General features: G+C 41.0%; 1 protein-coding gene across 2 annotated transcripts in view; it reads right to left on the reverse strand.

Moving 5' to 3' along the window:
* LOC122922787 (aminopeptidase O (putative)) overlaps window positions 1–12,080 on the reverse strand; it is a 435,225-nt gene that overhangs the window by 355,161 nt on the left and 67,984 nt on the right. For both annotated transcript variants that reach the window (XM_044273518.1, XM_044273526.1), the window contains exons 4-5: window positions 8,880–9,046; window positions 665–821 (exon numbers count right to left, since the gene is read on the reverse strand). In XM_044273518.1, coding sequence (XP_044129453.1) covers window positions 665–821; window positions 8,880–9,046 — 324 coding nt within the window. The remainder of the gene's footprint in view (window positions 1–664; window positions 822–8,879; window positions 9,047–12,080) is intronic.

Here is a 12,080-nt window from a genome sequence, read left to right on the forward strand (position 1 = left end):
GTTATTAAGTTTATAAAAATGAGCCGTCCTATTGAAGTGAATGGGAAGGCTTCTTGCAGTTACACTGCTCACCGCTCCTGTTGGGTGAGCGAGTAGATAAACAATGAAGGGAAGGCTGCGCTGGCACAGCATGCGCCTCTTCTTAAACCAGCTGACTTGGACAACCCCTTTAATGTCAATATTAAGATGCACAGGATGGGTACATTTAGAGGTACCGAATTTTTCTGCTGTGCATTTTGTTACAGATTTGTAATAAAAAAAATTGATATGTAGCAAATCCGTAGTGAAAAAATTGTCAGTGTGTTAGAAAATCTGCAGTGCACCCTAAAATCGGATCAGAAGAAGGATAAAATAAAGAGTGATGTCGACAAGGCCAAACAGGGACACTAGTGGCCCCAGAACAGAGTGGTGAGGGTGTCAACAGCAAGAGGTGTCAACATAGTGGCCCAGTGACAGAGTGGTGAGGGAAGCAACAGCATGAGGAGTTAACATAGTGGCCCAGTCACAGAGTGGTGAGGGAAGCAACAGCATGAGGAGTTAACATAGTGGCCCAGTCACAGAGTGGTGAGGGAAGCAACAGCATGAGGAGTTAACATAGTGGCCCAGAAATATTTTAGACACATTTAGTAAAACAAGAGTATAACAGTAAACGTGCAACACCAACCTTTTCTCATCCATGTTTAATGGCATAATACTAAATAAATGGCAACTTTCCAAAGAGGTGTAAGGACTATCCTTTACTTCTGTCCAACTTCCAACTGCAATGGTAAAAGTAGAGGCTGGCATAGGCATTGTCACATAGTAGAACCAGCTGCAGATTCCTGCACATAAACAGAAAATCACATGTAACTAAGTCCAAATGGTCTACAAAAATACACTCAAAGAAAATGACACCAAACACAATAACAAAGTAAATTATTCAAAGCGCTAGATTGTTTCAAATCTCCAATAGGCTGCTAGTTGTAGGGGTGAGTGGCTGTCCTGACATGATGCCTGCAGACTGGACTACCTTTTCCATGTCACAGGCTCCCTTTAACTCTATTCCCCTGTGAGCAGAAGATGGCATTTGGAGGTATGCAATAGAAATGGAATCTAAGGATATATTGCAATTTAAAATATTAGTTACACAAGTGTATGATAGTTTTTGCTACTACCATTCTTAACCCCTTAATGACAACCGATATGTGTTTTTACGGTGGTCATTAATGGGCTTAATTCTATGCCACTGTGATTTAACAGCGGCTTGGAATAAGTGCTGCATGGGTCTCCATATGAGAGCTGGACCCCTGCTCTAACATCCTGGACAAGCAGAAGCACTGATACAAGCCATTAACTCCCTTAGATGCCATGGTCATTAGCAAACCTGGCATCTAAGTGGTTTAGAGGAATGAGGCTCCCTCTGTCTCCCATTGGGACTCCGTAAATGAGATCGCAGGGTGCTCACTGCCAATGTATTCTCATGGCAGACTGGGGCATGAAGGCCCCAGGCCTGTCTGTAGTATATCGGTATCAGGCCCCACCTCTCTGGCGCAGCATGCTTGTGACTGTCAGTATAGCACTATACAGTATTATACACTATACTGCATAAGCAGTACAAAATATTATAGAAGTGATCAAAATATCGCCTGTTAAAGTCCCCTTGTGGGACTAGTACATGATTAAAAAAAGCTTCATAAAGTTTTATTAAATAAATAAAAATCTCCAAGTTATAAAATACACTTTTTTCATTGAGAAAAACCTCAATAGAAAAAATAGCAAAAATAAAATCCTCCACATATTTGGTATAGCCACACCCGTAACGACCCACACTACACAATTATCATGTAATTTATCCTGCATGGTGAACGCCATAAAAAAAATGAAAAATACAAACAATGCCAGAATTGCCGTTTTTTGCTTATTTGCCACAAAAAAATGGAATAAAATGTGAGCAAATAGTGTTATGTACCCCAAAATGGTACCAATTAAAACTACAAAGCTTCCTACAAAAATCAAACCTTCACACAGCTCCGTAAAAAGAATAATAAAAAAAAGGTTTTTATTGTGTAAAAGTAGCAAAACTTCAAAAAAAAGCTATATGTATTTTCTATTGCTGTAATCACAGTGATCATGGTTTTTATGCCACAAAATTTATAATGGAAAAACTCAGTGGAGGCATTGCTGTTTTTTTTCCATCCCCCCAAAAAAAGAGAGTTAATAAAAGTTAATTAGTAAGTTATGTGCCATTGAAAACTACAACTTGTCCTGCAAAGAAAACAAGCCCTCATATGGCATTAAAAAAGTTATAGGTGATAATAATAATACTGTACCTCTTAAAAACAAAATTCTAAATACATTATAGTAGCGCACGCAAGAGAGAAAGATTTATAGTGATTATTACCTCTCATCCATATGTCTCATTTTTTTTATTAAACTGAACTGTGTTGTGAGGGCCTGCCCCCTCATTCCACAGGGCAGCTCTGCATATGGAGGCCTTGCTCACATTCTAGGACAGGTTGATGGCGCCCATTTTAAATCATTCCCGGAGAACCCCTTTAATGGCCTATCCTGAGGATAGGTCATTAATATCTGTCCCAGAAAACCTCTTTAATTACCAATCATTCTCCTAACAACATATATGCATTTAGACTGAGCAAGTACAGAAAAAAATATATAATATTCAGCAATTTTTATACTTCCCCTACTGATATGCCCTATTCATGTGGCTAGTTCGCCTGTGTGATAAATGTAACATTACGCTTACCAAACATTATTTGAACTATATTCAACATTATTTGTTGCCAGCAAACTAAACTATTTATTCATATTTTCCATTTCATTACTTAGGGAAATTTCGGTATGAGTCACATGGCCCTGAGAAATAAAGCAAAGTCTTTCATCAGACAATGAAAACAAAGTCTGATTTTAAAATTAGAACATGCTCAGACAAAAGCTTTTGGTTTGCATATGTTGTATGATGTTTTGAATGTCAAGGAAACAATACATTGTCACTCTTCAGAAAGAATAAGGAGATAACTAGTCCTCTGGTGTGCACGAGAAAATGTCCGCAGCATAAGCAAATGTCCTGCCTGAACATCGACAGTCTTATGGGTCCCTAAGACTTTACAGCTCGACTATTATGCATGTCAGTTGGGAGTTGCAGGCTATATTCTGAGAGATTTCTGAATCCATTTTTACAATCAAATATCACATTCTGTGGTCTAAATAATTATTAGATGAAGAACAAAATTGACATAAAATGTTTTAAGGAGCTTACTTTCTTCTGTGTATGCTTTAGATAATACTCACAACTTGTACACACATACAGTATACACAAATATAGTACTCTTTGTAGGCACAATTATAATAAAACCTGTTGCATGTATCCCTTAAACACCTAAACGTTTTGAGGGGAAGGACTGCTTTAGTGGCTCATATCTCAGAACTGGTAGCTGCTGGAGATATGGGCCTGGTCTTACCACATCAGGAGATATAGCTGTTATTGAGTCAGGAATGAAAGCTGTGAAACCTGCTTTTAATTTCAGCTGCATTTATTGTCATCTTGATTTCTAACAGCAATATTTTCCGATGTAGTGGGGATAATACTTATCTCTAGCTGATATCAATCCCCAGATATGAGTAACTAAAACTCTTTAGTTTGTAGGAGGGGAGGGCGGGGCATTTTGAATGCACAGAGATACCGTGATGAGATCCTGAGGCCCATTGTTGTGCCATTCATCCACGACCATCACCTCATATTGCAGCATTATAATGCACGGCCCCATATTGCAAGGATCTGTACACAATTCCTGGAAGCTGAAAACATCCCAGTTCTTGCATGGCCAGCATACTCACCGGACATGTCACCCATTGAGCATGTTTGGGATGCTGTGGATTGGCGTATACGACAGCGTGTTCCAGTTCCTGCCAATATTCTGCAACTTTGCACAGCTATTGAAGAGGAGTGGACCAAAATTCCACAGGCCACAATCAACAACCTGATCAACTCTATGCAACAGAGATGTTTTGCACTGCGTGAGGCAAATGGTGGCCACACCAGATACTGACTGGGTTTCCCCCCCCCCACCCCCAGTAAGGCAAAACTGTGCACATTTCAGAGTGGACTTTTATTGTGGGCAGTCTAAGGCACACCTGTGCAATATTCATGCTGTCTAATCAGCACCTTGATATGCCACACCTGTGAGGTGGGATGGATTATATCGGCAAAGAAGGGGTCACTAACAGAAATTTAGACAGATTTGTGAACAATATTTGAGAGTAATGGGTCTTTTGTGTATGTAGAAAATGTTTCAGATCTTTGAGTACAGCTCATGCAAAATGGGAGCAAAACCAAAAGTGTTGAGTTTACATTTTTGTTCAGCATATATATATATATAATTTTGGTTTTATAATCATTGTACTGACCCACAAAATAAAGTTATCATGTCACTTATACCACGCACTGAACGGAGTAAATAAATGTCACAATTTTTTTTAAATAAAATAGCTTTTTTAACTTTTCCCCTAAAAATAAAATAAAAATTATTTTGTACACTATATGTACCTCAAAATGGTTTCTAAAAAAAACTACAGCTCATAATGTAAAATTAATAAAATATAATCATTTTTAGATTATTTTTTTTTAAAGTTATGACTGCTGGAACACAGAGGAATGTTACTGGTCTTTAAGGCAAAAATTTGTTATGTCACTAAGGGGTTAAAAATGCAATTGCATCCCCTGAGTTGTTTGCCAACAATATTTATTGGCAAGTAAAAAAATCTAAAATAAAAAAGTGACATTGTCGGGAGTGTTTTTACAATTTTTATGTCACTATTAGGAGTTTAAATAAGTTATTCCTCATTAATTCCCTGATACCTGGATTGCAGACATGTCCCACCTTAACTGAATTTGAGAAGATGTGTACAGCGAGTTCAGCTCCTGACCATGCTATATCTCTGTTGTATGCCATGTTGAACTCTGGGGAGAAAGGGGACCCCTCCGCGGGTACTCACGGAGCTAAGCCTAAATTCATGTCTGACTGGGAATCGGAACTGGGATCCACCTTCTCAGCTGACCAATGATCTAGTTCTCTCCACTTCACTCATAAGTTAACTATATCCTGTAATTTACAGGAGCTTAGTTATAAAATCTTAACTAGATGGTATAGGACCCCAGTACGATTACACCAGTTTTACCCACAGGTATCTGATGTGTGTTGGAGGTGTCTTGTTGCGAAAGGCACAATGGCACATATCTGGTGGGATTGTCCAGGTGTGGCCCCCCTGTGGCGGGATGTTTTCATTTTGTACAACCACTTATACAAAGCTACTGTGGTGCCCTCACTAGCGATAGCTCTCTTATCCATGTTCTCAGGGCGGATCTCTCAGACTAAGAAAGGTGCGTTGCGTCTCTTTATCTTAGCCATGAGACAGATAATCCCCCGCCAGTGGAGGTCTACTGAGAGTCTTTTGAGAGTGACCTGGTCTAACGCTTTAGATGCCTTAGTGCATATGGAGGAGCTGAGTGCTTCAGACAATGAATCGACTTCGGCCTTTTGGGTGGTGTGGGATCCATGGAACCAATTCCCCGCTTCCACATCTTTTCCTAGCTGGTTGTCAACTGGTACCATTCAGGATAGTGGTTTCTAAAGTGTTATTCACAGTAGGGCTAACCCATTTTCTACCCTCTCTCCCCCTTCCTTGTGTTTGTGTCATGTCTTGGTTTGTCGAGTCTTGTCATGTTCGTTTTTGTTGCTTGTATTTGATTGTAAGGAAATTGGAGAATGTACACCCTACTATCTCTCACTCTTAATTTTGGTAGTTTTTAATGGTTTGTCAATTGTCAACCATGTTATATCTGGATGTATCTGGATTGTACTACTCTTGAACTACCTGTGAGGCCAGTGTTGGCCATTAAATATTCCCTTTGTATGGGTATTTTGATGTGCTTATTATATCACTTACTTACATGCTTCAATAAAATACTGATTGAACCGTAAATAAGTTATTCTATGAATAGTGTAGAAAAAAATGAAAATCATACATAATCTAGTACAAAGCTAGAAACAGCCCTGTACCTCTCAGAGATCTCCCCATTCACGACTCCAATTGCTCTGTTCGATTTATTTGAATCTGTCAATTGGAGGGTGTCATTTCTCCGAGGTGTGTCCTTTCTACTATAGCTGGTGGCAGTTGCAGGCTAGAACTGAGCATGCGCTTCCATCTCAGTGACCAGGACATAGAAATTAGAAAAAGAACAAATAGCAGGTGGCGCTATACAGATAAATTTCATTGAGGAACTCAGTAGCTATAATAATTGTTTAAGTACATGCAATTACAAAAGAAATCAGATCCAGGTGCTGGTTTGAAAACTGTAGAATATTTGAATATTTTTCGTGGAACAACCCCTTTAATGTCTGAAATGGGCACAAACCCAAAAACAGCTTTAGCTAAAGTGTTGCTTTTCCTGTTCTGTATAGTATAATAAGACAATTGACTGCAAAGCCACTCTCCTCAATATATTTAGATATCATTACAACATCCACACTTTACGTAAGTCATTCACTGTAGGAGTTTTGTTAGTCATAAGACTTTGTATTTCCCAAATCCGATAATTTCCTTGGAAACCACAAACCGTTTTGTATGCTTGAGAAATGCCCTTTATTCAAGCTGTGAGACTGGACTCCAGCATTTCAGCACACCAAAAAATGCACCATTCTCTTGACTTGTTTGAGCACAGAAAAATACATGCCGTGTGTCCAGGGTGAGGCGGTAAGAGGTATACAGGATGGGTGGGACCATGTGAACTGAAGTTTGAATGAGCTAATATGTTTTAAGTACATGCATTCCATTTTTATGCTCTCTTGGAGGTGGAAAATGGCTGTGGAAAATTTAAAATTACCTTATAATTGCTGAAGTATAACATGAATCATTCAGAAATGATGACTAGAAAAGCAATGCCCTTTTACAGCTCTGCCATTAGGCACAAATGACTAAGCTCTTAGACTACTGCTGCCAAGAACCTGGAATATCATTGTCACTTGGACATCCTGTCAGATAATGAAATGATCCTTTCAGATTTCTTCACTTTGAAAGACATAGATCAACAAATCATCCTAGATCTTTGGAATTTCTCAAGTTAACCTCTTTTGCAGTACTTAAAGGGAATCTTTCACCAGCGACCTCCTCATCCAACTGGTTGTATAGACACATAGCTGTAGTGCATCTGATTAAGACGCTGGTTTTCTGTTCCTGAAGTTCTGTTCCTGAGTTATGATACCTTTTTCTAATGTCCAAATTAGGCTTTTGGTGCAATGAGGGCATCACCATTGCTCTTGTTGCAAGCTGCACTCCTTTTCGGGTCTAGCCCCTCCCTGGCTGCTTTGATTTACTGGCCCAGCAGTGGCAAAGACTCCATCGAGGGGCTGACCACAGAAAGGGTGCAATAAGAGCAATGGACCAAACATCTAATTTGCATTGTAAGAAAAAGTATCAGACCTTAGGAATGGAGCCTCGGATCACCAAAAGAAAAACAGCATTTTTTTTAATTTGCAAAAGATGTGGAGCTCTGTATCACAAAACTACAGAATGCTGTTATTCAACCATAGACATAATTTTAAGCTTTTTAAATCAATCCTTTAGGTTTGATGGGCTTAGAGCCCACCCATAAAATGGGTGGACATGTTTTTTGTTTTAATGTTGCATCCTGAGCAAATATTGTTTCAGGCCTGCCATGATCCAAGAATCTCTAATATATATATTTATGTATCTTATGCATTCTTGCAGAACTTCTAGATAACTTAAAGAGGAACTATAAAATACAGCACAATCTGCAGGCAGCATGTTATACAGCAGGAGGAGCTGAGCAGATTGATGTGTAGTTTTAAGGAAGACGATTCAGTAAAATTTGGAATTTCATACATTTAGGCCAGTTACTCATGAGCGAGTTCAATCTGAGGAGCTTGCAGCATTTATCAGTGTGAGGTACCGTTCTGACCTCCGCTTCTCTGACAGGATCGATACGGCAATATACTGCTGTGGAACACTTAGAATCCTGAAGTCTACTGAATTAGGGCTCATGTACATGACTGTGTGCTGGCCGTTCAGTGCATTGGGGACCGCAATTTGCAGTCCCCAATGCACGGCAACATCCGCGCGGCGGCTGCAGACAGATCCAGACCCATTCAACTTTAATGGGTCCGTGATCTGTCCGCACTGCAAAAAAGTAGTGCATGCACTACTTTTTTGCAGTGCGGAGGCACGGACAGAAAACCCACGGAAGCACTGCGTAGTGCTTCTGTGGGCTTCGGTTCCGTGCCTCCATTCCGCATCTCCCGGATTGCGGACCCATTAAAGTGAACGGGTCTGCGATCCGTGATGCGGGATGCACATGGCCGGTGCCCATGTAATGCGGGCCACAATATGGCCACGGGCAGCACACATTCGTGTTCATAAGCCCTTACACTAACATACTGCTGTCAGTGCAATTCAGTACATTTTAGGACTCTCATTATAATGCTGTGCCAGCCTGTCAGAGGAGCATAATAGCTGGCAAAGTAGTTGCTACGGCTGCTAATGCAACAGTTCCACCCCTGTAGTGTCCTTTCATTGACTTACTTTTAAACCTGCCTGATACCTGTGGACACCTGAGGAAAGAAAGTTGGGGGCTGCCAATACAAGACTCACTTCAAACGATAGTAACATGTTTTAGCAATAGTGAACAGCTAAACAATGGGAACCCATAATCCCTAGAAAAAGGGAGACAAGTTGCAGTTCCTGCAAAGCACCACTCCAAACTGGACGTTGTACAGAAAACATATTTCAAAAACATGAAAATCATATAATGACTGCAAATACTTTAATCATAGTAAAATGTGGATAATGTGGAGGTTGTAACTCACCTTGAGTATAGTGATGTGGAGCTGCAAAATTTTCTCCACTCATTAATACAGTGCAGTCTCTGGGAACCCGAACAGTTGCATTCCATGTTGACATTGCCACGGGTGGCTCTTGACATGGAAAAAGGGCCCTGTTGTTAATAGGTGATCCAAAGGTAAAAACACAAGGCCTAGATTACAAAAAAAAAAAAAACTTCTTTATTTCACAGCAGCGATATTCAATACATTTTTTCTACAAATTCAAATAATTTTCAACGCTCTATACACCTTCGGGGGCAATTTTTAAATAATTGCATTTTACTCATTTTGGGCTAAAAATCATTTTATTTAAATTGCTCTTTATTAAAAAAAATATTGAGCCATTCTGTCACATAGGGTCAACTTTTTATAGCTGTGGGAATCACACTTTTTAATTACACTTTGTGTTGGTCATCTAATAACCCATCACACGTTGTGTTGGTCATCTAATCTCTAAATTACTAAAAGTTCAAAAAACACTTACTCAAGCCACATTCTTATCAGTAAGATTACAATTGAGCTTTAATGAGTGTTTATAATCATTGGTTTTACTTATCATAGCTGTTTTGTCGTTTTCATATATTTCCATAGTAAACAAGCATTTTATCGCCTATTACAATGGCTAGAATTCTATAAATTACCTAGTGTTGCACTTTTAGTAATGTCTGACCAACTTATAGTATATTTAAATATCCACATTTATCTAGTTTGCAAATTAAAGGGGTTGTCTCACTTCAGCAAATGTTATTTATCATGTAGACAAAGTTAATACAAGGCACTTAATAATGTATTGTTGCAGTTCCTGGGCTGCAAGGACATGTAAGTGAGCAGGTAGCCAGATGGGTCTAGTAGTAGATGTATTTGCGGTTCTGAAGCTCCCTGGGCCAGCATGCAGTGATGGGAAGGCCGCACCCTTTCTTCTTTTTCGGGCACACTCTGGTTGTTGGGATCCTCCTGCTTGATGGAGGTCAAGGTGTCCATGGCTTTACCGTGCAAAACACCTTATGGAGTAAGTATAATGCAGGAAGCAATGAAGAGACACCGATTCAGCAAGATCTTTCTTTACTGAAGAATGCAAACAGGTCAGAGCAAGTCTCGCAATAAACCGGCTGATATTACAAAGGAATGCACGATCCTCAGATGTTATAATTCTCACAGATGCACAGGTAGCAATCAGCCAAAAAGGTGTCTCTTTATAGTAGATGGAGCAATCCTTCATACTATGCACTTCATTAGCTGACTCTAACTTGGGCATCCACATATGGAGCGTACTGCTGTACTTTTAGGCAATATCTTACAACCTAGAGGTCGTTCCCCTCAATGGCCGGCATAACTCTTCTGCTACTATTTTTTGGACAGGTTGCTTATCCACGTTTCCACCTTTGGATGTGGAGGTATACACTGGTACGTCAAACTTTATGTAGTGTGTTCAGGCACCAGAGGATCCTCATGAACATGTTTTCCATAGAATCTTTCAGTCTTTTGGAGACTGGTTACTTCTACAGGTCTTCCTCTACACCTCTGTGACAGGATAAGCTGGCCCTTGCTAGGCTGGACTACAACTAACTGCAACTGGTCCTAGAATGTTCTGCCCTACCTTTGTATAGAGGGTGACACCAACTTCTTGTACTCTTCTTCTTCTACTGGTGGCTAAATATATGGCCATTTACTACCATGTGCTCATAAAATACAATAGGTTTACAGTAAATGCATTTCTGAGCTTTGCATACACCGCAACCTTTGGGAACAGGATGCTGCATTGTGATTGTCCATATTGCCTCCTTTGCTCGCTTGATTCATTTTTCTATCACATTATACCCTACTCATTTCCAGGAGTTATAGACACTGCTGCAGTGCAAATACAAGGTGGCTAGGAGAGGAGCTGCTAAGTATGCGTGCCTATGTGTGCTCCAACAGTCCTGGCCACTGGAGAGGCTAAAGATTTTTCCTATAGTGAGCAAGCATGACTACCGCTGCTGAATTGGAGGGTGGTTGTAATCCCTGGATACAAGCAGTGTATAATGTGAATAAAAAATGAATCAAGCCAGAAAAGGAGGCAATATGGACCCTGTATTAATTTTGTCTGCATGATTAATGTCATTTTCTGAAGTGAGACAATCCCTTTAACCGCCTCCGGACCGCCTAACGCAGAGCTGCGGTCCGGAGGCGGCAGCTCTGCGCAGAGTGACGCATATACGCGTCATCTCGCGAGAGCCGATACTTCCTGTGTACGCGCGCACACAGGCGCGCGCGTTCACAGGAACGGAAGGTAAGCGAGTGGATCTCCAGCCTGCCAGCGGCGATCGTTCGCTGGCAGGCTGGAGATGTGATTTTTTTAACCCCTAACAGGTATATTAGACGCTGTTTTGATAACAGCGTCTAATATACCTGCTACCTGGTCCTCTGGTGGTCCCTTTTGTTTGGATCGACCACCAGAGGACACAGGTAGCTGTGTAAAGTACCACAAAACACTACACTACACCCCCCCTGTCACTTATTAACCCCTTATGAACCCCTGATCACCCCATATAGACTCCCTGATCACCCCCCTGTCATTGATCACCCCCCTGTCATTGATCACCCCCCTGTCAGGCTCCGATCAGACGTCCATATGATTTTTACGGATCCACGGATACATGGATCGGATCCGCAAAACACATACGGACGTCTAGATTCCCTGATCACCCCCTGTCATTGATCACCCCCCTGTCATTGATCACCCCCTGTAAGGCTCCATTCAGATGTCCGTATGATTTTTACAGATCCACGGATACATGGATCGGATCCGCAAAACACATACGAACGTCTGAATGGAGCCTTACAGGGGGGTGATCAATGACAGGCGGGTGATCACCCATATAGATTCCCTGATCACCCCCTGTCATTGATCACCCCCCTGTAAGGCTCCATTCAGACGTCCGTATGATTTTTACGGATCCACGGATCGGATCCGCAAAACGCATACGGACGTCTGAATGGAGCCTTACAGGGGGGTGATCAATGACAGGCGGGTGATCACCCATATAGATTCCCTGATCATCCCCCTGTCATTGATCACCCCCCTGTTATTGATCACCCCCCTGTCAGGCTCCGTTCAGACGTCCGTATGCGTTTTGCGGATCCGATCCATGTATCCGTGGATCCGTAAAAATCATACAGACGTCTGAATGGAGCCTTACAGGGGGG

Source organism: Bufo gargarizans, chromosome 1 (assembly GCF_014858855.1).
Source record: "Bufo gargarizans isolate SCDJY-AF-19 chromosome 1, ASM1485885v1, whole genome shotgun sequence".
NCBI lineage: Eukaryota > Metazoa > Chordata > Amphibia > Anura > Bufonidae > Bufo > Bufo gargarizans.